The sequence below is a fragment of the Seriola dumerili genome, unplaced genomic scaffold (assembly GCF_002260705.1).
Source record: "Seriola dumerili isolate Sdu_G_001 unplaced genomic scaffold, Sdu_1.0 BDQW01000134.1, whole genome shotgun sequence".
Classification (NCBI taxonomy): domain Eukaryota; kingdom Metazoa; phylum Chordata; class Actinopteri; order Carangiformes; family Carangidae; genus Seriola; species Seriola dumerili.
Window position 1 is genome coordinate 1,638,064 of NW_019174389.1, and position 23,561 is coordinate 1,661,624.

A 23,561-nucleotide genomic window follows, 5' to 3' on the forward strand; every position below is an offset into this window, starting at 1 on the left:
AGTGCAGTTAATTATAGTATTAAAATAACTCTGAACAGTCTGTAGAGGTTGTTGTGAAGCTCTGGAGGTCAAATGATATTTCGTGAAACTTTTGGTGAGGAAAGGTCACCAGTGTACTTCCAATTTGCCTCAAAAATAAAAATATATATATATATATATATATTAGGTTCATAAGTGCGGTTGTGTACAGGGACACCATACACATATCATTAAAACCATTGTTGGAGCTGAGGACACGGAGAGCATCTGAGTTGTGAAGTTCAGCCTATGCAGAGGCAGCAGTTCACATTTAATCAGTGGCTTGAATGTGTCATTCGTCTCACATCCTTGACGCTTTGCCGCGCCTTTCCAGCGCGGCATCCGTGTGTACAGTGTTTCATTTGGTGCTCATTACGCAGACCGCATAGACTAGACGACCAAATCTTGAGTTTTAACTGACGTTTCCATGGCAACGCGCCACTGAATGGGAAGAGGTGAGGTGCGTAGTGTATTTTGCCTTGAGTGGCTGTTCTTATCCAGATGACTCTCCCATCACTCAGTCAGGAACGAGGACTGGGGCCGTTTATGGAATCCACTTCCTCCAGCCTCCACCAACACAGTCCAGCCAACAGGCACATGGAGCATTTGCACGCTTTGTAGCGCATCACGATCAACAAAGCACAGCCACAAGACTAGGACAAAGGAGCTCGTCAAATGTTGCCGATGGAAGCCAAAGAGGTTAGAAGTGTATGGTTTTTCTCCTCCTCAGGAGAGGGAACTCAATTCCCCTCCATGGTGTTTGCTTACCCAAGTGTAGCATGAAATCCTATCAGTGGAAATACTGAGGGAGGGACCTGGCTATACTAAACACTTGCCCAGTGGTCATACAAGTGGTCTGATGGAAATCAGAAAACTTTGCGTATTGTGTATTGTAAGCCGCTGATTTCTCATCCTGACAACTGGATATGTGAAAGACAGCATCCCCTCTACAGTGTAGTTAATGAAAACACCATCTCCTGTCACTGACACTCCATCTCCAACATAATGGAGCTTTGGCTATCAATATGTGAATGTCCTGTAGCGGTGAAAATTAATCTCTGGTGCCTAAAGTACATGATAAGATGTGTGAATAATTCACGGCTTCTTGTTTATCTGACCTTGAAACTGTATGTGTGTGTGTGTGTGTGCGTGTGTGTGTGTGTGTGCGCGCCTGTCTGTCTTTCTGTGTGTTTTGCTAGCTGGGAAGTGCTGCGGTTCTTATTGTCAAACCTGCGCTGGTGGATGGAGGAGTACCGCTTTGACGGCTTCAGATTCGATGGTGTTACGTCTATGCTCTACCATCACCATGGCATCGGTAAGACTGGTTTGTGTGCATCTCCAAATTCAGGAATGGGTAGTGTGTGTAAAGCATGTCCCATCCTCCCCTATTTTTTACAAATAAATGCAGCTAAATGAGACACTTATTTATGGCATGAGTTGAAACTGAGCTCTTCCCAAGCAGAACAGTCACTATAATGGCGCCTAACCTGTTCCTCTACAGTATTTCAAATGAGGTCTTTTTTCTGAGTGAAGTGTGCAATTTAACATAACACAACGGGGCCTGATTGGATATTTTATCAATTATTCAATGAGGAGAGCCAGTTAAACAACAATTTTGTCCTGGATGCACACAATGCATTGTGGTGAGACAGATGGAAAATGTCCCAAACTTTGAATGTAATTGCACAAAAACAAAAGACAGTTTTAAAATGTTCTATATCAAAGATAGAGGTCACGGATGTACATTATAAAGAGAATTAAAAAGTAGAAATCCACATAGTGATTTGCAGTAGCCACCACACAGCATTGAACATGTGTATTTGATATTATGAATCTTTGGATATCTGAAGTACCGGTAGGTGTTAGAATAGATGTGTCTCCGTACTAGTTTCTAACCCAAATCAGCCTAAAAATGAACCATATAAAATTACATTTATGTCTTTTATAAGAAAGTCTGTTCAGGAATATATGGACTGAAACAGTAGCATTCCTTAAAAAAAAACAAAAAAAACTGAGGAGTGAAGGATTTTAGAAGTTTGGGTAGAAAAATATGACGAGTGTTGACTGTGTGGGTGTTTACTCCTCAGGCGCAACCTTCTCAGGGGACTACAGCGAGTACTTTGGCCTTCAGGTGGACGAAGACTCTTTGGTTTACCTGATGCTTGCCAATCACATTCTTCATACCCTTTATCCTGACTGCATCACTGTTGCAGAGGTAAAAAACACAGCACCACTCATACCGTCAGCATCCGCTCACATTGCAATGACACTGCCCACAGCTATTATTAATTAAAAACACTTATTAGTTAGGCATAGCTTACTTACGTATTCATTGGTGTAATTAAGAAGTAATGCAAAAGGAAATGGGATGTCACTCTTTTTTGGCCTGTGGTATAGGATTTTTGCCCCTTAATATGTGCGCTGTGGAGTGGCATTGATGTGATCTTGGCTGACTTCTGGGAAAGAAACCTGTGCACACCAAGAGAAAATGTGATATGAAATAGTGTGACTTCTCCGCAGGATGTGTCAGGGATGCCTGCTCTCTGCAGAGCAGTGGAGGAGGGAGGACTTGGTTTTGATTACCGACTGGCTATGGCCATTCCTGACAAGTGGATTCAGGTAAGATGATTCACTTCTTTTTAATCTCCCTCTTTTTTTTTTCTTTGTCCCCTGTCTGTTTTTTTTTTTTTTTTTTGTTGTTTTTTTCTTCTACTTCTCCCCAGCAACTTTTACAGACACTGTGGGCCTGAGCTCTCACAGAAACATCCGTAACAGCCACAAATAGAGAGAAAAGTGAAAGCGTTTGTTTTCAAAACAGGGATGAAAGACAAAGGGAGTGACAGGGCATGTTAGGAGGCATTAAGCACTCTCGTGGTACATTACAGCTGATCTTGTTGCTAAGCTTTTGAGCCTTTCCAGAAGCTTTCAAGTGTAAAACTTGTTTAGCAGTATAGTGACATGAGAATCTTGCCCTATATTTTCCTGGAGATGCCTGCACACTCTGGTGCTCTGGTGTAACTTGAATGGTCATGGAGCCTTGATACACCTAGAAACATGATGCAACATGTACAGGGAGAAATAGCACCATTGTTACTGATTCACAAATGCAGGAGTACACTATAAATGCTTATATATCCTTAGAAAATGTCTTCTTTATACTCTGTGTATGATACTATTAGAATAGAATTGTCCTGGGATAAAGGCTATAATATTCAGTTTTTATAGATTGTGTCATGGAGGCATTTATTTACTGCAACTCGATATTGTTTTTGTATTAGATTGAATTACATTATGAGGTATTTATATTGCATTATACTCTTTTATTGGACACTTATTGTATAGGCAACAAACTTTGCTTGTAATCTTGTAAAAATGTTCTTTTTTTTTTCTTACCTTAATTGTAAAGAACATGGGCTCATACTTTTAGTAATACTGACTATACTATAAAATAGAGCACTGCTTTTACACTGCTGCTCCTCAATCCTCAATTTCATTGCACCTTTTCATACTTAAAATACAGTTTTAAAATGCTTTACATAAAAAATGAAACAACTTACCAATAATAAAACAAAGTGAAACAACATAAAGATTTTTTATTACAGCTGCAAGCGGTTAAATGCCAAACAGACTTCTGAATATAAGGACCACGTAAAATGATAAATCAGTATTCAAAGAATTGTGAAACAGATAACGATGACTGTATTCCTACAATCATAATGCACATGAATTGTCTGGATTTCTCTGGCTGCTATGGAGAAAAAGGCATGAAGTCTCTCCATGTGTGAAGAGACTTTGCACTTGAGTCGTTTGTTTTCACTCTGAGCTGCAAGGTTTTTTCTTCTTCTTTTTTTTAATCAAACTGAAGAAGGTCTTTGTGCTTTTTCTAAAGGAGCGCTAATTTATTTTTCTTTTTTTCTGACTTAATCCTACCTGCTGTGCGAATGGGAAGGTCATAATTTATCCCCCTTCGAACATAAAGTTATGAATAAATGATGGAAGAGACATAATTCTTATTGAAATTAGAAGCATTTGACTTATTCATTCATAATGACCTTTTTCTTAGATCAGTAATAATTCCGAGTCCTTTACATGGATGTATGTTTTCACTTGAAAGACAAGCTTTAATAATGTTAACATGAAGGTCATCTAGTCACTGATCCAGGCTGAAAATTCTTTTGTGATGTTTTTTCCTTGAGTGGAGTGTTTGAATAGGCTCACAGCCACCTTTACATTTCACTTTGATTCATTATTCAGTCTGAAATGTCTGTCCTTGGGGTAGCTTTAAATGATGTCAAAGCAAACGTTATTTTTCGTTTTGAATTCAATGCTCTGTTGATTTTTACCAAACCAGTCGAGACATTCTGAATAGCTGAAAATTAGAAACACAACAACCAACAATAAATGCTCATCCTCATGTCATCCTCACCTCATTGTCAGGGGGAATACAGAGAATGATTTCGCCCACAATGAATGAAAGAGGAAAATGGTCAATTGTTTTTAAGGATAATGGGTAATACCGAAACATAAAAAATATATGTTTTAAACTGAATTGAAGGGATTTTGCAGGAATAAATTTCATTAAATGGCAAAAGAGCATGAAATGAAATCTGGATATTTATTGAGCCATGACTCCCTTCACCATATTTCTTATGCTTTTTCAGGCTTAAATGAATGTTACAATGTCATTTTTATTTTAACATATTTACAAATCTGTTTTTTTTTTTAATATATTGTGACTCTAAACTTCACATTTCCCATCATAAATACATTTTTTTAACTGTAGTACTGTAGCAGCAGGAGCAGCAGTAGTAGTAGTAGTAGTAGTAGAGTGAACATTATCTAAGAAATGAACCACATTGTCATTTGATAGTTGTTTTGATTGTACTGCTCTGTGGAAGAGAGAAGTCTTGTGAGTAAAGGTTCTGTTGGCCAGAGCGGTTTTCTTGCCTTCTGTCAGAGTTTTTGAGTTTTTTCCATGTTTGGTGAAGGTTAGCATCAGTCATACTGTACAGCAACGTTTGCAGCTCTTTGCTCTGCTCTCTCCCAGACAAAATGTTACTAATGTGTACACACTCCAACACAGAAACACCTACTGAAGGAAAGATAGCGAGCAGCCTCCACAGTGGTAGATGACTCCCATCCCTCTGCTTTTTGTATTTAATTCTCATAGATAATTTACCAATATTTTACTTGGACAGACATGGTGGACCTGAAATGCCTAAATTAGGGAGGCTGTAGTTTTGTAATTTACAATAAAAAAAAAAATGTAATTTTCCCTTTTAATTTTCACATTATGATTTCCACTGGTGGTTAGTTTTTACATAAAAGTCTATGGAGCTCTGAATGAGAGTTTTAACACTAGATTTAGCACATAAAATCAGTCGTCAGCTGGGCCAACAATTATGAGAAAATGAACATGGTGACAGTGATGGGACCTAATTTTCAGATCATTCAACCTCAGTCTGATACAGTATTTAGGATGATAACAGAAACAGTGACAAAAACAACTTAAATATTTAATATCGCTTCTTAAATAGAGCTTTCTATCACTAATCATTACTGGCAGAGATGATAACACTATTGAGTGAGGTGTTACCACCCGGCGCTGCTTCAGACTGGATGAGAAATTCTGGGCGCCAAATATTCTCCGTCCTTCCACAACAACTGCTGAAGCACCCTTTAGCTCGGCACTTCAGCCCAAACTGCCACTGTGAAAGTACTTAATGGCCCACAATGGGAAAACATTGTTCATAACTGTGCAGCCATCAGGTATGAAAGTCCATAACTGAAGCCAAGTAGCACAGGGATAGTGCAAGCATACCCATCCATCCATCCAGAAATAAATAAAGGTTATTATATATTTCTTCATCTGAAAGTTTTTGTTTCTTGCCTTTTCTGTTTTGATGGCACCGACATCCAGCCGCACATGGGTTTTTTTCCAGCCTTGTTTTGGAGCAGTGTTTGCCTCTTCTGGAGAACTTGGATAAATTTACAGTACTTGGGATCAGTACATAACTCATAATTTATTTTCTTGGCCCCGTTGGTGTTTTCTTCAAAGTCTGTATTAATAAAAATGCCACCCATTCGTCGTTGGTATGCCAAAGTGTTTTTATGAAATCAGCAAATATTACTTTAGAAAGTACATTTGTAGGGAAACAGAGCGGCAGCAGGTTATCCCTGGGGATGTTTCTGTCTGTTTGGGTTGGCTGGTGAATGTGGATTGTTTTGTGTCCTGTTTGTGTGTGTGTGTGTGTGTATGTGGTGTGTGTGTGTGTGTGTGTGTGTGTGTGTGTGTGTGTGTGTGCGTGCGTGCATGCGCGCATGTTTAGAGAAGCAGAGAGCTGCTCTTCTTTGATATTTGACAAAAAAATGCTGTTTGCAGAACGCCTAAAGAGGTTATCCGTTGTAAGATTCATGTAAAGCTGTGTCTTTTTTATCTACGAGCCCACACTGGAAGTTATATTTGCTCGTATTTTGGTGAAAAAGCAAAGCGAAGTGTGTGACCTCAGCGCCGCATGCATCCTCTTGCACTACAGTTTCTTGTGTTTCTCAATGGGGGAAGTCTATGCATCGTTAATCAAGTCTGTCTCTCGCAGCGGTGGGTTTTACTCAGTAGCGGAGATGGAGGGAGGAGAACAGAGGGGCAGAGGGAGGGAGGGAGAGGATGGGAGGGGGGGGTAGTCCCAGACTTGACCTTCCTCGGTGATGCTTGCACTAGCTGTGCGGCAGGCAGTGCTGTACCGCTGAGACGCAGCCTCCTCCACGGTAACCAGAGTTTTCACAGGATTATCCTCGGGATGCCTCAGGAGAGGTTGCTGCTGCTTTTACTTTTCAAACAATATTGCTTGCGATGCAATATTCATTTAGATCCTTCTTCTGGTTGCATTATATTTCAATTAAATTTGTTGCTTCCCCGATGAGAGTCAACGCCACGTGAATCGTGAAGATGGAGGGGAGCAAGCGAGCGGTGAAATTCATGTATTTCTGTGCAGGGAAGCATTCATATGAACATGCCTTGGTATAGCCAGTGAAGTGCACTCAGGGCTCGCCTTGCCTCTTCTCACAGAGTGTCAATTAGGGAGGGATTTGAATGGACTGAAGGGGAGCCTCCAGTGAGGTGTGTGTTGCAGAGAAGGAGACATGGAGCGGGGAGGGCAGGCGTTCAGAAAGATGGACAGACAGACACAGAGACGGGCAGGAAGAAACAGAGGGAAAGACAGACAAAGAGACAGAGCAACAGAGCTGTGAGCTTATTTATAGATTCACATGTGTGCCCGAATGAATCTCTCTTGGTTCCTCGAGCGGGGCCTCATGCTGTGTTTCGTCCTCAGCATGACTGATTGATATGACTCATTTACTGGCTGCAGAAGGCTGTTAGGACCAACAGGCTGTGAAAAATTAAGATATCCTAATGAGAGGACCAGATAAGGCGCACAGCACAAGTTTGGATGATTCGATCTGATTATGACCATAAAATGCTGTCACTCCTAATGGATAATATTACAAAAGCCCTCTAATTTAACAAGCACCCTTCCCTCCAGCTACAATAGATTGAGATGTAATTGAAACAATTAGAGGCGGAGGAGGTAGAGGGCTCGCTGGTCACAGCTTGAATAAGAGAAGGCAATGCAGAGAATTCTCCAGCATCCCTCTGCCTCTCTCAGCTCTTCAACTTGAATGACCTCTGAGTCAATTGTCCCGATTTTTGTTTCTCTTCCTCCGTTTAATTGAATGAAAATATCAGTCTGCACAGCTCTCTCCTTGTTAGTTTCAGGGGGAAAATCCATTTCTGGTGCTCATACTTTGCTCTGTCCATCATACTGGAAACGCTTTCAATTAACATGACTTAATAAGAATTCAGGCTGCCGCCAAGCAATGGTGGACTCCGGCTTGTTTATGTTAACATGTCTGTGGCTTCATCACAGCCTTTAAAGGGCGCCCACTCTCTGTGACCCCCCGCGCCAAGCGTCACCCTCAGCTCGATGAAGCATTTCAGCTTTATCCTGCTCTGTTTTATTAGCTAATTGCACTGTGAGGCCTCCCTTGTATGGTGTTAACTGGCGGCGCAGGATGGAGACGGTGCGCGTTTCTTCAGCGAGGTGGGCTGAGGAGGAGTGCATTTCAGCTGAGCAAAGCTTCTGGCAGACACATTTGCGTGGGCAGAAAGTTCATTAATTTCTAAAACTGTGAAAAAATAAAGATAGGGAGGCATTAGGTTGATCCACGGGATTGAGCGCTGCACACCTTCATTCCCAGCTCACCTCTGGGGGCGGCACTGTATGTGTGAAGAGAGGATATCCCCATGGTAACGCAAACTCAAACAAAGTTGCAGTAGATGTGTTTGCAGGAGAGGCAGGATGCTTGGGGCAGCCACCAAATGTAAAAAAAAAAACAAAACAAAAAAAAAAAACAAGCTTTACACTAAACGCATCTCTGCCTCCAAGTCCTTCCCAGCACCATGAGATGGTAGCAGAGAGGCTCTTGAATCAGTCGCAGCATGTCCGTGGCAGTGAGATGACCTCATCCTGCACGGATAGATTTTTTTTTTATTTTTTATTCCGGCTCTGCCTAATTAATCTGGGCACTCTGGTTGGCGCCTGACAGCGGGCTTGTAAAGTAAGATTTGTGCCGTGCTCATTATCATTGATGAAGTGGAGTGTCAGTGATGCCAGGAAGCTCGGCTGGTCGGGGCTGATGTGGGTGAGCTGGTGGTAGAGAAGTCGTCAACCCAGTCACTCCTGTCTCCGCTCCGACAGTCCCACTCCCAGATTAATTGCTCCCAGACCAGTTTTGCGCTTGAATTGAATTGTAATGATTCATAAGGAAGTGTAAAGTGTCTGATTGTACGTGGATGTGGAGGTGGCTGTGATGATCCCTGGGGTATATTCTTCAGATTCAGTTGTTTAGCTTTTATATTGCAGCTGGTGGGGAAAAAAGAAACAAGCATTTTGATGATGTATTTATTTTTAGCTGGTGTTGCAATGCAAATTTTTAAATTTTATATTACTGTTCAGTTTATCCATTTATTAACTACTGTATTGTAATATTGTCCAGGGTCCTACTTACCCTGTCTGCCTTAACAAGATATTTTCCATGTGTTGAGAATAGAGACCTGGTAGCTATGACTCATCTGCCATGATTATTTGGAAATTTAACTCTTCATAGTGTTAATATTTTTCACACTTGTGGTTATGTGTATGTTGCTATATGAACATGATGTTTTTCTTTCAGAATCTTCCAATCAATTTTCCAACCTTCACTCATATTCCATAGGTTTACACAGGATTTATGGTCCTACTTTTTCATCAACAACACACACACACACACACACACACACACACACACATTCATACAGAGCTTTTTTTCCAAACATATAAAATTTTTCTACTATACACATACACTGCCACACTGATGTTACATATGGGGCAATTTTGGGTTCAGTATCTTGCCCAAGGACACTTAGACATGCAGATTTCAGGAGTCAGGAATCAAACCACTGACCTTCTGATTAGTGGACAACCTGCTCTACCTCCTGAGCCATGGCCATCCCATGCAGTGGCCTAATATAAATTAGATGTAGACGTTTTGCTACATGTCTTTAAGATTCATTTTTTGCTTTTGCTTAAATTTTTTACCATATATTAACATTTATTTTTCATTTTTCATTTTCTATGATCCTGAAAACATGGCTTCAAATCTTTAAGTTTATCTCTATAATATTAAATATTTACGAAAAAAGTTAAAAAGGAACATGTAGTAAGGAACAGGTAGTTTGTCAAAAACACATGCGAATAAACTACATAAACTAACCAGCTTTTTCTTTTATAAACAGAAATGTATTTTAACATTAAAATCCATTGACATAGACCAGAATGTAGACATTAGATTTGACCTGGTGTCTGAGGTTGATAAAAACGATATAAAAGCCTGCTTGTTGAATTGTGACTTAAAAGGTGATTTAAGAGGTCGGACCAGTTTTTCTCCACGGTTTTGTAAGCTCCTAAGCATCAGAGGCCTGATCAGGTTTGATGTTAAACAGAAAGATGGATAAGCAAGGCTTGTGTTGAGGATCTGAGGCGGCACATTGAGCTCACAGGGAGTTAAAAGGTCTGAGAATTTGTCCTACATGTAGATGATGTCTCGTGCGCCTCGATGAGGTTTTCTGGTGCCACTGGCACTGACTAATATGGCCACACAAGGCTGAGGTGAAGAAGAGTGAATGTGAACAGATGGTGATATATAGAGCGGGAAAGCCTCTATTTAGGTGGACCAGCCGGTTCATCTCAGACATATTGATCGGCACAATTTACTCTCTTTACTCAGAGGATTATGGCTCTGTAGAGTAATATAAAGGTTTCCTGACATGTCAATCAGCTGTCATGACCAATTCCACCGAGCAGACTTCAGCCTGTCACGGAGTTGGACTTGCCAACTCCCCCACCAATCACACAGACCGCATGTCTATCACCAAGGGTTCTTGGAGGGCATAAACTCAGTTTTTTTTACATGTAGGAATGATACTGATACTGTGGCTTTCTAGCATCTCTCTTGTTCAATAAATCAGCTTTATGCCTGCTGCAGTACATGTGGTTATCTTTACTCTGCCCTGTGCTACTATTTGCTTGTGTAACTATGAGTGATTAGGGCACAGTGTTAGTGCAGGGCACATGTGTTCAAAGTGCATGTTGTGGTAGCCCACCGTTTCCTTCTGACCCCTGAAAATGACTCTTTCGGCAGGAAGTGCGCATGTGGGCAGGCCAGCGACAGGGCACCGATTCCACGGTTGGATTTATTGTTGAATCCCTCCGTTTGGATGAGAGGCTCTGACCTTGCCCATCTCAGGTGGGGAGAGCTGATGCCTTACTACCCATGGGCTGTAGTGAAGTTATTAAAAACTCCATTACCGCCATTCAAAGGTAGACATAACTCACCGTGCGGATATAGAGATGTCAAAACAGAGATTGATCTGAGAAAGAAGTGTAACCCAGAGAAAACTTAAAAAAGGTAGAAAGACTGCCAGAACTGAAATACAGAGCTTCAGACATCAGTCAGAGCCCGACTGGATCTCTCAGCTACACATCTATCATTCCCTTTTTCAATAACCCCTCTCTGTCACTGTGTAGATCCTGAAGGAGTTAAAGGATGAGGACTGGAGCATGGGCAATATTGTCTACACGCTGACCAACAGGCGCTATGGAGAGAAATGTATAGCCTATGCAGAAAGTCATGATCAGGTAGGCTGTTCTCTACATGATCCTATACTTTGCAGTCAATAGAGTCTGCATCAGACCAGTGTGAATTATAAAGCCTATCACACCTTTCCAGGCTCTGGTTGGGGATAAGACCCTGGCCTTCTGGTTGATGGACAAGGAGATGTACACCAACATGAGCTCCATAGTTCCCATGACACCCGTCATTGACCGCGGCATACAGCTGCATAAGATGATTCGTCTCCTCACTCATGGCCTGGGTGGAGAAGGCTACCTCAACTTCATGGGTGAGTCATCCCGGTAACACAGGGAATCTAACACTTCAGCTGTATATACAGTCAATTATACTGTACACCAGGATAATGATATTAAGCAGTCATTTAGTAATGATTGAATACCTTTACTGTCTGCCATTCAATAAGATACTTTTTTTGATTTGTTGATTTTTTTGATTTTTTGATTTGAAACAGTTAATCCACAACAATCCATTATTCATTTCCATCACCAGTCCTTTGTATCTCTCTTTTACTTCTTTGCTTGACATCATTGTAAATTAGATATGTGGTTTTGAACAACTGGTCAGACAAAACAAACAATTAAATGTCACATTTGGCTCCAAGAAATTGTGATGGGCATTTACATTTTTTTTTTCTTTGACATTTTGTGTTGTAAACAAATAATTGTTTAATTTAAAACAATAACCTAATATACCCTACATATATATACATATATATATATATATATGTATATATATTTACATGATTTACATGACTGAATTTCATTTATGCAAATTCCAATTCAAAATTCAGACATAAAATGCTTATAATGTACATAAGTATAATCGTTTCGATTCAGCTTTCACATCATGTATCGTATTACATGTGACACAATAAATCAAATCACATTTCATGTCATATGCTGTCACATAACCATACCATTTGCTGAGGCCATCTTATTAATCGCACCATGTCTGTGCGGTTGAGGTGGCATTGAAATGCTGAACAGTCAAGAGGCGATAGAGGTCATGATTATGAGGCATCGTCCTTCTGTTTGGCTCATTTTTTATTAAAAGAGATGAGGGGAATCACTTCAGATCCCTCTCATGTACTGTATTCTTCCGGAATTTGAACTTCTCCCCTCAGGCAGACACAACAATCCTTAAGTGCTCACCGAACAGATATAAACACGCATTTATTTTCCTGTCCATCCAAGTCCTCCACAGGCAACAGGGAGAAGCAGGCTTCACTATAAATATTTAATTGATAAGCTATCCCTACTGTGTTCATTTACGCTGCTGTTAGTGTTTTCCTTTGTGCTGTACTGTCATTAATTTTCAGACGTATCATTATGTCATCGTGTGTGTTTTAGCTTCAGGGTAAGACTAAAAAAACAGATTTTTACCTTTGCAATAATAAATATATTCCAAATCCTAAAGGCTTAAAATAACTTGACATGGTCCTTGTTGCTTATTTTCCATTTGGGGTAAAGTGCCCAGTTATTAGATTTGTTATATTTCTTTCATGGAATATATCTCTGGAGTAGCTCACCACCAATGAGTCAAGGCTGATGATAAGCATCAAAGGATCCTTTTGAAGTGGGGTTGACATTAATACTCACTTTCCAGAGCTGATGGTGAAATACAGGACAAAAGCTGTCTAAGATCAGATAGGTTCTTTTTTTTTTTTTTCACAAATGGATCCAGTTCTCAGTCACTGTTGAGATGCTCCTCATTTTCACAGACATCATCTGAGCTACGGCACGGCTTTATCAAGGCCTGCTGGTAAAGATAATAAAGTGATAATTAATGACAGTGGAAGTTGACCTTGGTTGAAGGAAATGTGTTTCCTTGGGTGTGCTGCTCTCTGGCTTAATGTAAATACAGCCTACGCTTGTGATCCACAGCATTTTAGCTCCACCTGGTGACAAGGTGATCCGGTCAATCTCTTGAGTCTAAACAATCAAAAATATTTCTACAATGTCCGTGCTGGATTCATTATCACTCTTCAGTATTCACCACGATGTCCAGTCATAATAGAGGAAAAAAAAAAAAAAAAAAGAAGAGTGAAACGCCTGGTGAATTTCTGCTAAGTGCACTGATGTGTGGGGGGAAAGAAGCACAATCAAAGCAGCTGTTCTCGATAGACAATCATAGCAGGGCAGCTCATAATGAACAAGATGTCAGAGAATTGACCCCATGTGGGTAGTTGAAGGACAGTTGATAATAATTATATCTGATTTTCTGGCTAAAGTATAGCTAAAAGGCACACTCGGCTGTACTCTTGGTGCTGTACCCATGGATTTCTGTGCCACATTTACCCTCAACCAATCAGTGCAGCATCAGAATCATGAAGAGTTGATACAGTGAGTGAAAAACATAAGTCAATTTGACAATCATTTCATGAAGTCAGTTGATCATCTTCTGTTGAAAAAGATGTGCTCTCGTAAACATACACAGTATTTAAATGACAATCTTTAATGAGTGTTAAGTTTTAGTTGATGACTGATTTAAGCAGCACCCCGGTAACAAGGATGCCTGAAGTAATCCATAAATTGTCTTCGTGCAGATCAAAAGGCTTCAGTTTGTCTAAATAAGGCAATAATAAAAGAGCATGAAAGGGGCATGCAACTCATTATAAGAATTCACTGTATTTATGAAGCCAATCCAGTACAGTCACTTTAGGTTGAGTAATCTCTTACATATGAAGGACAAAAACGGCATAGGAAAAATAAATAAATAAATGAATAAGGGCATTAATTAATTAATTAATAAAAAAAAAATACAGAAATAGCATTTTTCATTACCAAAATGTATTTATTTCACATTTATTTATGTATTTAGTTATTTATTTCTGCACATTATTTATTCATTTATTTATGTATACTTACAAAGCTAGAAACAACAGAAACAGAAAGCTTATATTGTTTTCTTTACAGTTTCCGTTAATATTTTTATAAAAATATGGTTGATGGTCTTGTCTATCAAAGTAGTAATATGTAATATATATTTAACTTTGTGCTATCCATACCTCTATATATATGTGTGTGTGTGTATATATATATATATATATATATATATGTATATAATGTTTTTGCCCCCCATTGGTGTAAACCTTGTACATTCTTGCATTTGCATCTTCTGGATCGGTCTTTTCTGTGTATTATCCAGTAGGATAAACTAAATAAAAATTACAGCTGCTGAAATGATACACACAGAGATTCAGGTTTCAATTATAAATACTGGTATTCTGAATTTATATTCACTTTGAATTCCAACAGGAGAATGTGTATGTAAATCACTTCCAAGTCTTTCACCTGTCTTGGAAACATTTCTGTGATTGCCTGATGAAATCTGCCCCTAATGGGGATCCTCAGTCTTGTCCTGCTGGCTGTGAGCAGTTTTTAAAATCCAGATCAAAGATAGTTCCTCTTGCTGATGCAGTTTGCCTCAGTCCAGACTGGAAGCCATTTATCACCAGTTTTACTGCAGGAGCTTATGGATAGTCTAACACATATATGAGTGTCCTCCACTCCCTCAGTTATTCTGTTTTTTTCACAGGGTTTACGAGGACCTGTGAATACTTCAATCTTGATCCTTACTGAAACAGACAGCAGTGACTTATCAGTTAATTTATTGGTTTTTGTTTGTAGATGTTGTGTCATAGATTTGGAGAGAGGGCAAACTGTTCAGGACTATGAACAGAGCTGCTCTAAAGAATAGCATAAGTACCCAAGTAAAGTTGAATAAAATCTCCCTTTTCAAAATGATTACTCACTAACAATTACTGCTAATTCTTTTCCATTTCCTTAAATTGGAGTGTGCAAAATTACTCAGACAAATAAGACAAACTCACAATTCAAACTTTAATTTACCCCATTCTGTCAAATAATCCTCAGCGGTTTGAAGAGCAGAGATATGGAAAGGAGACTGGTATTACGGAGACAGGGAAATGAATATTGTTCTCTTTTGAGAACTGCTGTCTGGCTGACTAAAAGAATGGTGCCATCATCTTTTGATAACAGTAATAATGGATGAAAGTTAAAAGTTTTCTTTTCCTGAAGAACACAAAATCAGGGAACAGACAAAAAAAAAAGTTTCAAAATCTACAAAGACACACTCCAATGAAGTTCATCCAAGGCCATTGGGTGGGCGAGCATTAGGGAAATGCTCAAGAAAAGGAAAAAAAGAAAATCAAGTGAATCAGAGATGACATGCCGTGTCAATGGATCAATGACGGGAGAGTCATTTAGCCAGTGCTGAGCAAGAGCAAATTGTTTGAGCAAGCAAATCAATTTGAAGTGCCTAGCCCAGAAAAACCCATTTATTTACTCATGACCAATAGCAAACACCACACAGCAAGAGGACAGAGGGAGCATTCGTATTTGAGATGCTAAGAGACGGATACTGTAAGGGATGTTGGAGTGTCAATGACATTAAAGCGCCAAGTGGCGTGGCAGTAATGAAATGCCTCAGTGGTTTTATCATTACATCGGCAGGGACAGAATGAAACCACTCACACTTCCTGACTCTCAGGGCTCACAGAGACTTAAGATAACCTTGCAGATTTACAGTCTAAATTATTGAGCTAAAAACTTATCCAGCACTCTGTATTCATGGAGTGCTACAATGCAACAGGCAACCATTATACTGTGGCCCTGGACGATGAATTGAAAACCAGTGCTTGCTCCTCATACATTTCAAATAGATAATGTCACTGAGCGCTAACTGTGCTTTCAGTCTTGTGCCTTTGGTTGCACGTGCCAGTCCCTGCTGCTGGACCAGTAATGCTTATTTAATGTGCAAACTGGGAATGTACATTAAAACAGCAACAAGAGATCAATCTAGCAAGTGCAAATACACATTGCATCCAGTCTCTTTGCATTTCCATCTTAATTTTTTCTTTTTCGCACTGCATCTAAAACCTTATGCGACTCCCGCCTTCCCATCCCCTCAGATTCCCTCATTGATCTTCCTTTGCCAGAATCCCTCCAATGGAAAACACATTGATCCTTGGCTTCTTCTTGTGCTGCTAATTACTGAGGGGACTGTGTCACTGTCAGGCCCTTATCTGATGCAGGGCTGTGTAGAGGAGTAATGGGATGTGCCAGCTGAAAAGCTGTCTGACACAACCTTGTGTAAACATGGTTGCCCCCCATTAATCATATCATTATTGGAACCACTATAAATTTAAGCTTCAACATCATCCAACCAACTTTAGTTATTTCTTCCACCCTTTTGCATGGGTGCAAAATCTTAGTGCTTAAAGGAAAATATTTGTTCCTTTTTTTTATTGGTGCTGACGTTTTACTTGCTGACATCTGGGGAGGTGGTGACGTCGCCAGAGTCTAACAGGGCAACATGAAATCTGATGACCAGACAGGTTATTCTTATATTATATATGTTTTTTTTTTTTTAAAGTATATTTTTTGGGCTTTTTATGCCTTTATTGGATAGCACAGTAGAGAGACAGGAAATGGGGAGGCAGAGAGAGGGGGAATGAGGGAATGACATGCAGTAAAGGGCCATCCGATGCGGGATTCGAACTGGGGCCAACTGCAGCGAGGACTGTAGCCTCTACATATGGGGCGCCTGCTCAACCCACTGCACCACTTGACGCCCCATATTATATATGTTTTTAACATTTCCACTGGTTAATTTTCCCTGAATTTCAACATTTTTTTTTTCTATAAGACAAGTTTACTGCCATGCTACCCTCTTTTAGTCTTTGAGCTACATGCAAACTTTAGCATGTTAACATCCTCACAATAACAATTCTAAAATACCGATATTAAAGGTGATATTTGTAAGTTTTGCTATTGCCACATAGCCAGCGTTAGCGTCAACAGCTGTTTACTCACCAGTCTAGAAGAAACGTTGCGACTTCAGGATCGAACTTCATTTCTTTACTCACCAAGAGCTGTCATCAGAGACTGAAGCAACGCCAATGTTAACTCTTGTCTCTATCACATTTTTCTTTTACTGTAGTTAGCATGCTAACCAGCTAGCCCCAGCCCGTCTCATCACTTTCCAATAGCAACCTCCAATCTTCCCCTGAAAATGTAGTGCTGCTCAGAAGGCGTATTATTGCCACAATGATGGCCGAAGCTCTTTGTCATTGAGCGATAATCACCACCACCTGCTCCTGGCAAGAAAACCAATTTCGGCAGCAGAGAAAACTTCCAAGCAGGTATAATGTTCACGGGTTTCGTGTGTTAGTATACTAACGTTTGCTAATTAGCACTTAACAAACAGTAAAGCTGTCATTACTTTTGCAGGTATTTAGTCACATTACAAAGTCTTGCACATATTTTGACCAGATGACACTGCCAGATCACCAGAGTGATTACAATTCATCCTGAGAAAAAGTGCACAAAATTTTATGCCAATCTACCCGGTAGTTGTTGAGACATTTCACTCAGAACCACAAATGTCAACCTGCTGGAGGCGGTAGAAGAATAATCAGGGAATTGAGATTGGAATGTTGAGACATTTAAGTCTGGACCAAAGTGGTGGAGTGACCCACTGACACTGCCATCCCATGAGCCGTGACACTAGAATGACTAAAAAGCCTGAAAAGGATAACTTGAGTTGACAATTTTTTTGGGCAACAGTCATATCAGTAATAATAACACTGACCTCACCAAGTTCATTTCTGAGATCAAAGCACCAACATCACTAAAGAGAAACATGAAGCATGAGCAGTCGGATCCCACAGGTTTCAAACAAACCCGCAGGTTAGTCAAACAAACAGCAAACAGTAAAACTAGAAGCCAAACTGTTCTATGTAAAATTGCTGGGTTAACTGCGACCAACCATTTTTCTGTAGTTATGTGTATGGATAGTTTTTCTACGCAACTTTCCTCCAAATGAAGTGGTTAAGATAATCTGGATAAACAGTGTGCTTGTTTACAACCTATTTGATCTTCTGACTACTTATGTTCTTTTGTTTTTTTCCTCCTGTTTGATGTCATTGTAGTGATATGTCATAAAAATCAGTAATTATCCTTTAATGATGTTTAAGTCACAATCCTTGGATAATATATTATGCAAAAACTCCTCTCAGTATTTAATTTCAGATAACAGTACCCCAGATATATTATGAGACACAAATGATGATTTTTATTTATTTATGTGTGTACTTGAGGTGAGAATTCATCATATTTCCTTCCTGTACAGAATGTGCTATCTGCTTTATTTCAGCTGTGAGGAGGCAGAGGAAGGTGATTATCATGGTGATTAATGCAGGCATATGGGAGGAACATTGCCATGTTATCGTAGCGGGAGAGGGAAATGATTACCTAATGGAGGTGTGTCCAATGTGTTTCTTTAAAGCTGAAATGAAAAGAAGAGTCAAAGGCTTCCACAGGTTACTGAATCAACCTGTGCGGGAAATCAATCATCTCCACTAGACTTTATAAAATAATAACACTGGAAAACTGAAAGTAAATACAGGCAAAAGAGGCCAGTGCACTTACACCGTTAATGAAGTGTAGCTCTTATAAAAGCTTTTATCGAAGCACCGGCCTGCATCTGGGCTCGCTGTCTCGGGTAGAAATTAGCAGGAAGATCATGTTTTTTTGGGTTTTTTTTTTTCTCCTGTGTTTTTGTGAACATGTGTGTATTTATGTCTGTATATGTGTACATGCCCTCTCTGCCTCCTTATGCCGCACACACTCTCACAGACAAAGTGGATGAGAAGGAATAGCTCGAATGCTGAGTGCTCATTAATGGAAAGGTCCACATTTAAGCATTTTCACACTGTAAAGTCAGTATTAGCAACATACTTTGCATTTCTGGGGACATTTCGTTGTGTGGTGGTGGCCTAACTTGTGCAGGTCAAGTGTAGGTAGATGAAGTCATCTCACATTGAAATATTTGGAGCATAGCGTGGGTTACTGGTTTCTGTTGCTCATTATTTAGCCCTCTCCGTTTTACGGCTGTTGTTCAGTTCCCTCACTCTGAACCAAAGGGGAAAAAATGACCCATTGTTTCCTCTTGGTTCTAGTCCGTGTAGAGTTCACTCTGACGTATTACAAACAAACATAGAGTTGTAAACATTAAGTCACATGGACTGACAGGTAACTCATTCATTGGACATTTTCTGTGAACTATTCTGCATCATCAGTGCTCTAGGGGCCTGGGGGGTGGGGGCTAAATCAAAACAGAATTAATTTCAGTCACCAGCAGCATGTGACACTGTGCCTACCGGCGCTTGAAGTCTTCACTTATTTTCCCTGGTGGTCGCAAAATGCTCACACGAGGAGAAACAGTTGGTCATGAGCGGCACTTCAGACTGGCAGCGTGACTTTATTTGGCATAAATAGTGACAGAAGGCGAGAGACAGCAAACAGAAACCTGCCATCTTATTCTACAGTATGATTGTGGAAATCGCTTCCATCATCAGCAGAGGAATGCTGTAAAATTAAAAAGTTTAGCATTTGGATTTCTGCAGTGTCACATACCCATGATCACTTTGGCTGCATGTTTGCCGACTGTAGAAAACATGTCTTTTATAGGGGGTTGTGGAGCATTTTTTTTGGTCCATGCCTTACTGTAATTCAAAGGGCAATGATCTCACTTCCCAGAATTAACGATAACATCACAGTTTATAAAATCCACAGCAGTTAGGCTTACATGTGAACACAACACAACCTAAAATATCACGCATGGAGAAATTTGATTGTAAAGGTGCAGGAATACCAGTGTCTTTCTCACTGACCTGCAGGGGTGTCGTGTGGAACATGTGTGCAGGGCTCCACAGGCTGAATCTGTGCTGCATCAGCTTATTCCACTGATGAGCACATCTTCAACCAGAGAGCAGGAACTAATCAGTGATCACCTGGTGCACTGTTTGGCTGGAAAAACCTGCGCTGTGTCCAAATCCAAACTGCATACTAATTGTATGTAGGGTTTAATATATACTGATTTTCATGGTAAACTAGATTTGTATTTATAGTGGTACTGAACCAGTCAATATACTTTCGTATTTTGCGCTAATATCAAATCATGTGGGACCACAGACTGCTGCCAGTTACACTTCAAGAGAAAGCAAACTGCTTTTCCAAAGATCTAATCCTTTTTTTTTTTTAATTTGTTTTTTGAAATATCTTTTTTATTTCCTTGCCAGTGTGAGCAGCTTCCCATCCTCTGTGCGTTGCGTTTAGGAACAAGAGTTCATGAACAGCATACTTGCAAATCCAGCTGATTTTGTATGCATGCTTGCATCTCTGATAATGCTTCATTTTGTCAACATGAATGCACAACACACTGAAAACTTGCTCAGAATTGGGACACACTTGGATAGACACACTCACTATCACACGCATGGCACATATCTGAATGTGTAATTCAGTTGTAGCTTGAGTCCTCGTGGATTCGTTGACAGTGGTATGTGAAGTAAAACAGCTTCTTTGATGGCTTTTCCTCAGTCTGAACTGTGCATTACATGCTGCTGCACTGATCCCTTACTCACTTTTTCCTCACCAGAAAAAAAAAAAAAAAATGTACAATGCTTTTGTGGCTGCTCTCATTCCCACCACCTACACATACTGTATGCAATACAGTGCAACTCAAGACAGCTCATTACCCTGGGGCGTGTCGAAAGTCATTCTGGGAAATGTAGGAGCTCAAAAGTACTGTAGATGTTGACGAGCGCGCCTGAGAGTTGATGCACCAAAATAGTAAATTATGCATTGAACATCACATATTGATGTCTGACAGAAAAAGAGTATCTGAATGTGGATTTTTTTTTTTTTCTCCTGGAGTATGAGATCCCTGAGGTAATCACTCTTAGGTGCTACTTAAAGATAGGAGCCACTAGCACAGCATTTGAGAGTATTCTTTTATGCCATTGCTCCCCCTTGACATGTCTTGATAACATGTGAAGGCTACCCGAGTCCAGAGACGACTCTGACTGGCTTTGTGAAATTAAAAAAGGAAGGTTGTCGAGTTGTAGCATGTCTTTGATTTCATTCATCTTTCATTCAGCACAATCCTTTGTTCCTTAGTTGCCTTCCCAAGTGGGTTGAGAATGTAGACAGTATGTAGTTTTCTATTGTAACTCCAGTTCTATGATTACAAGTGGTGCCCTCACATCAGCCTCTTTGGGCTTAACTACTCATTTCCCCCCATTTCTTTACACTGAACTGTTCATTTATGTGCTTATAGTCACAATGAGATATTTAACCGTATAGGTACATGTAATATAGGGTAGCAAAGAGTACTGCAGGGTTGTAGGCCAACCTGGAAGTTAGCATCACTCTAGTTCCCTTGACAAAAAGCCAATGGGATTTTTCCATTGCCTTTTGGATAACTGCAGAAAAAAAGCTCTGTGATAAACAATAGTTTATGATTCTCACATGTTTTATTCAGCAAGATGATCTTCACAAATGAGCATCACTTTCATGATGTTTGAAGCCTAAATACAATCGCAAGAGGTTAAAAGCTAATGTTCGACTATAAACCAACTACACCACGGTTGCACGACTTCAGCCTCACCATCACTAATCTTCCAACTCGTAGTTTCATTTAGCACTTACCTCTTCAAAAAAAAGCCTTTCCTCTTATAAAGTAAAATGTTAAAGGAATCACAACTGGGTATTTACTGATGTATTTTACTGTGTGTTGTAAGATGACGTGAAAATGCCTTGAGCTGAGTTAACCGCAGACCTTATATCAGTCATCTAAGCAACAACCCACAGACATCGGGACAAGGGAACCGGAAGTGCTAAAATGCAAACTAATCTCCGGGTTTTAGGACTCATTCCTGCAGCACTCTTGACTTTTGTCGACTAACAGCTATTTACAGTGTCAGTCTACAACCAGATCCCACAGTCTGCATTAAATTATGAGTGACTGTAGAGGATTCTACTATAAATCAGTCAGGAAGGGGGACACACCGGTTCTGGCTGTACTGTAGAGGTCATGTACATGTAGAAGGTATAGTCTCTCAATATTTTAAAACTGTCACACAGTAACTCTCCAAACTCCTGATATGCATTATAAAGCACACACTGCCTGTTGCACCACTAGCCTGCAGATTGTCCATCTCATTGCTGCTGGAAACTGAGTCATTCCCACATTTCCCAGTTTGGGTCCACAGGAGCGATTGTCCAGGGCTAGCTTAGATCTAACATTACATTGTATTGTCCAGTACAAGGCTTTCAGTTTAATAAACATTAATGATAAAAAGAATTCACCATATGTTTTGTTCAAAGTGTGTTGAAGAGTACGCGGATGTGGATGTGGAGCAGAGGGGGGGGGGGTGACTTGAACAGCTCAGGAAGGTGCTTGAAATGGATCGTCCCCCCCCCCCGAGGCTCTGAAGACACCGGGTAGTCAGGGAGATTGACACTTTAGACAGTCCTCATAGTGGCAGCAGATTACTCACGAGAACTTCATTGCTTGAGGGCAGTCATGCCTACCAGACATGTCATCTGCCACCTGTGCCCGGGGCCATGACACAGCCCACAGCGGCTGTAACATCCGTGGTGAAATTGCTCATTTGCCCTGCTGGGGAGGATGCAAAAAAAAACAAAAAAAAAAAACAGCTCTGTCAAAGATGGGAGCTTTAACCTTTAAGAGACTCCTACCACAACGCCTTCACACACTCATAGATATAGACAAGATTTTTTTTAGGCACCGGGGTGATGAAAACTAGTATGGAAGTGCCTTGTAAAAAAAAAAAAAAAAAAAAGAGGACGGCCACAAGGGTGAAGCTTACTGCTAATGGTTGTTGACACACACATCAAAACAGTGGGAAGGTTTCAGCGAGCTTACTCACCTGACTCACCAGCATGTCAGTGTGAGAACGCAAAGGAAGTCATTGTCTTCAGTCTTTCCATGAGGTGCGGAGTTGTCTTCATCTGCCCAGGGATGACACAGCAGCAAGGGTCTGTGGAGGGGCAGAGGGCCACATTACACTACAGTATGCATCACTGTCAATATGCTGTAGCTTCATCCATGGTGAATATGTTGTATGGCTGTTATAGCACTGCTGTTTTCTTGTCATCTGTTGACAAAGCCATGTGACCCATGCTCTCTAGGCTGGCGGTTGATTCCCATGGCAGCATTCTCAGCACTGAGGTGACACTGGTGAGCATAACCCAGGGAAGAGGGAAGAAAAGTAGATGAAAGGTAGCGTCGTTGCTGCCCTCACGCAAGCTCCAGTAGGGTTGGATAAACTCATTCTGACTTGCTGAGCACATGCAGTGCAGGCAATTTTCAGTCTGTAAAAATGCGGGGTGGCTATTTCTAGGAATGGAGGATGAAGCAGAACTTCAGTACAACAACTGATCTTCTTATGCAACGGAAATGGATCAAGACGATCACACCAT

At 40.4% G+C, this 23,561-nt stretch overlaps 1 protein-coding gene across 1 annotated transcript in view; it reads left to right on the plus strand.

Moving 5' to 3' along the window:
• The window catches only part of gbe1 (1,4-alpha-glucan branching enzyme 1), a 90,176-nt gene that overhangs the window by 33,176 nt on the left and 33,439 nt on the right, over nt 1–23,561 (plus strand). Inside the window, exons 8-12 of the mRNA XM_022748900.1 lie at nt 1,218–1,333; nt 2,106–2,233; nt 2,539–2,637; nt 11,142–11,252; nt 11,344–11,515. Coding sequence (XP_022604621.1) covers nt 1,218–1,333; nt 2,106–2,233; nt 2,539–2,637; nt 11,142–11,252; nt 11,344–11,515 — 626 coding nt within the window. The remainder of the gene's footprint in view (nt 1–1,217; nt 1,334–2,105; nt 2,234–2,538; nt 2,638–11,141; nt 11,253–11,343; nt 11,516–23,561) is intronic.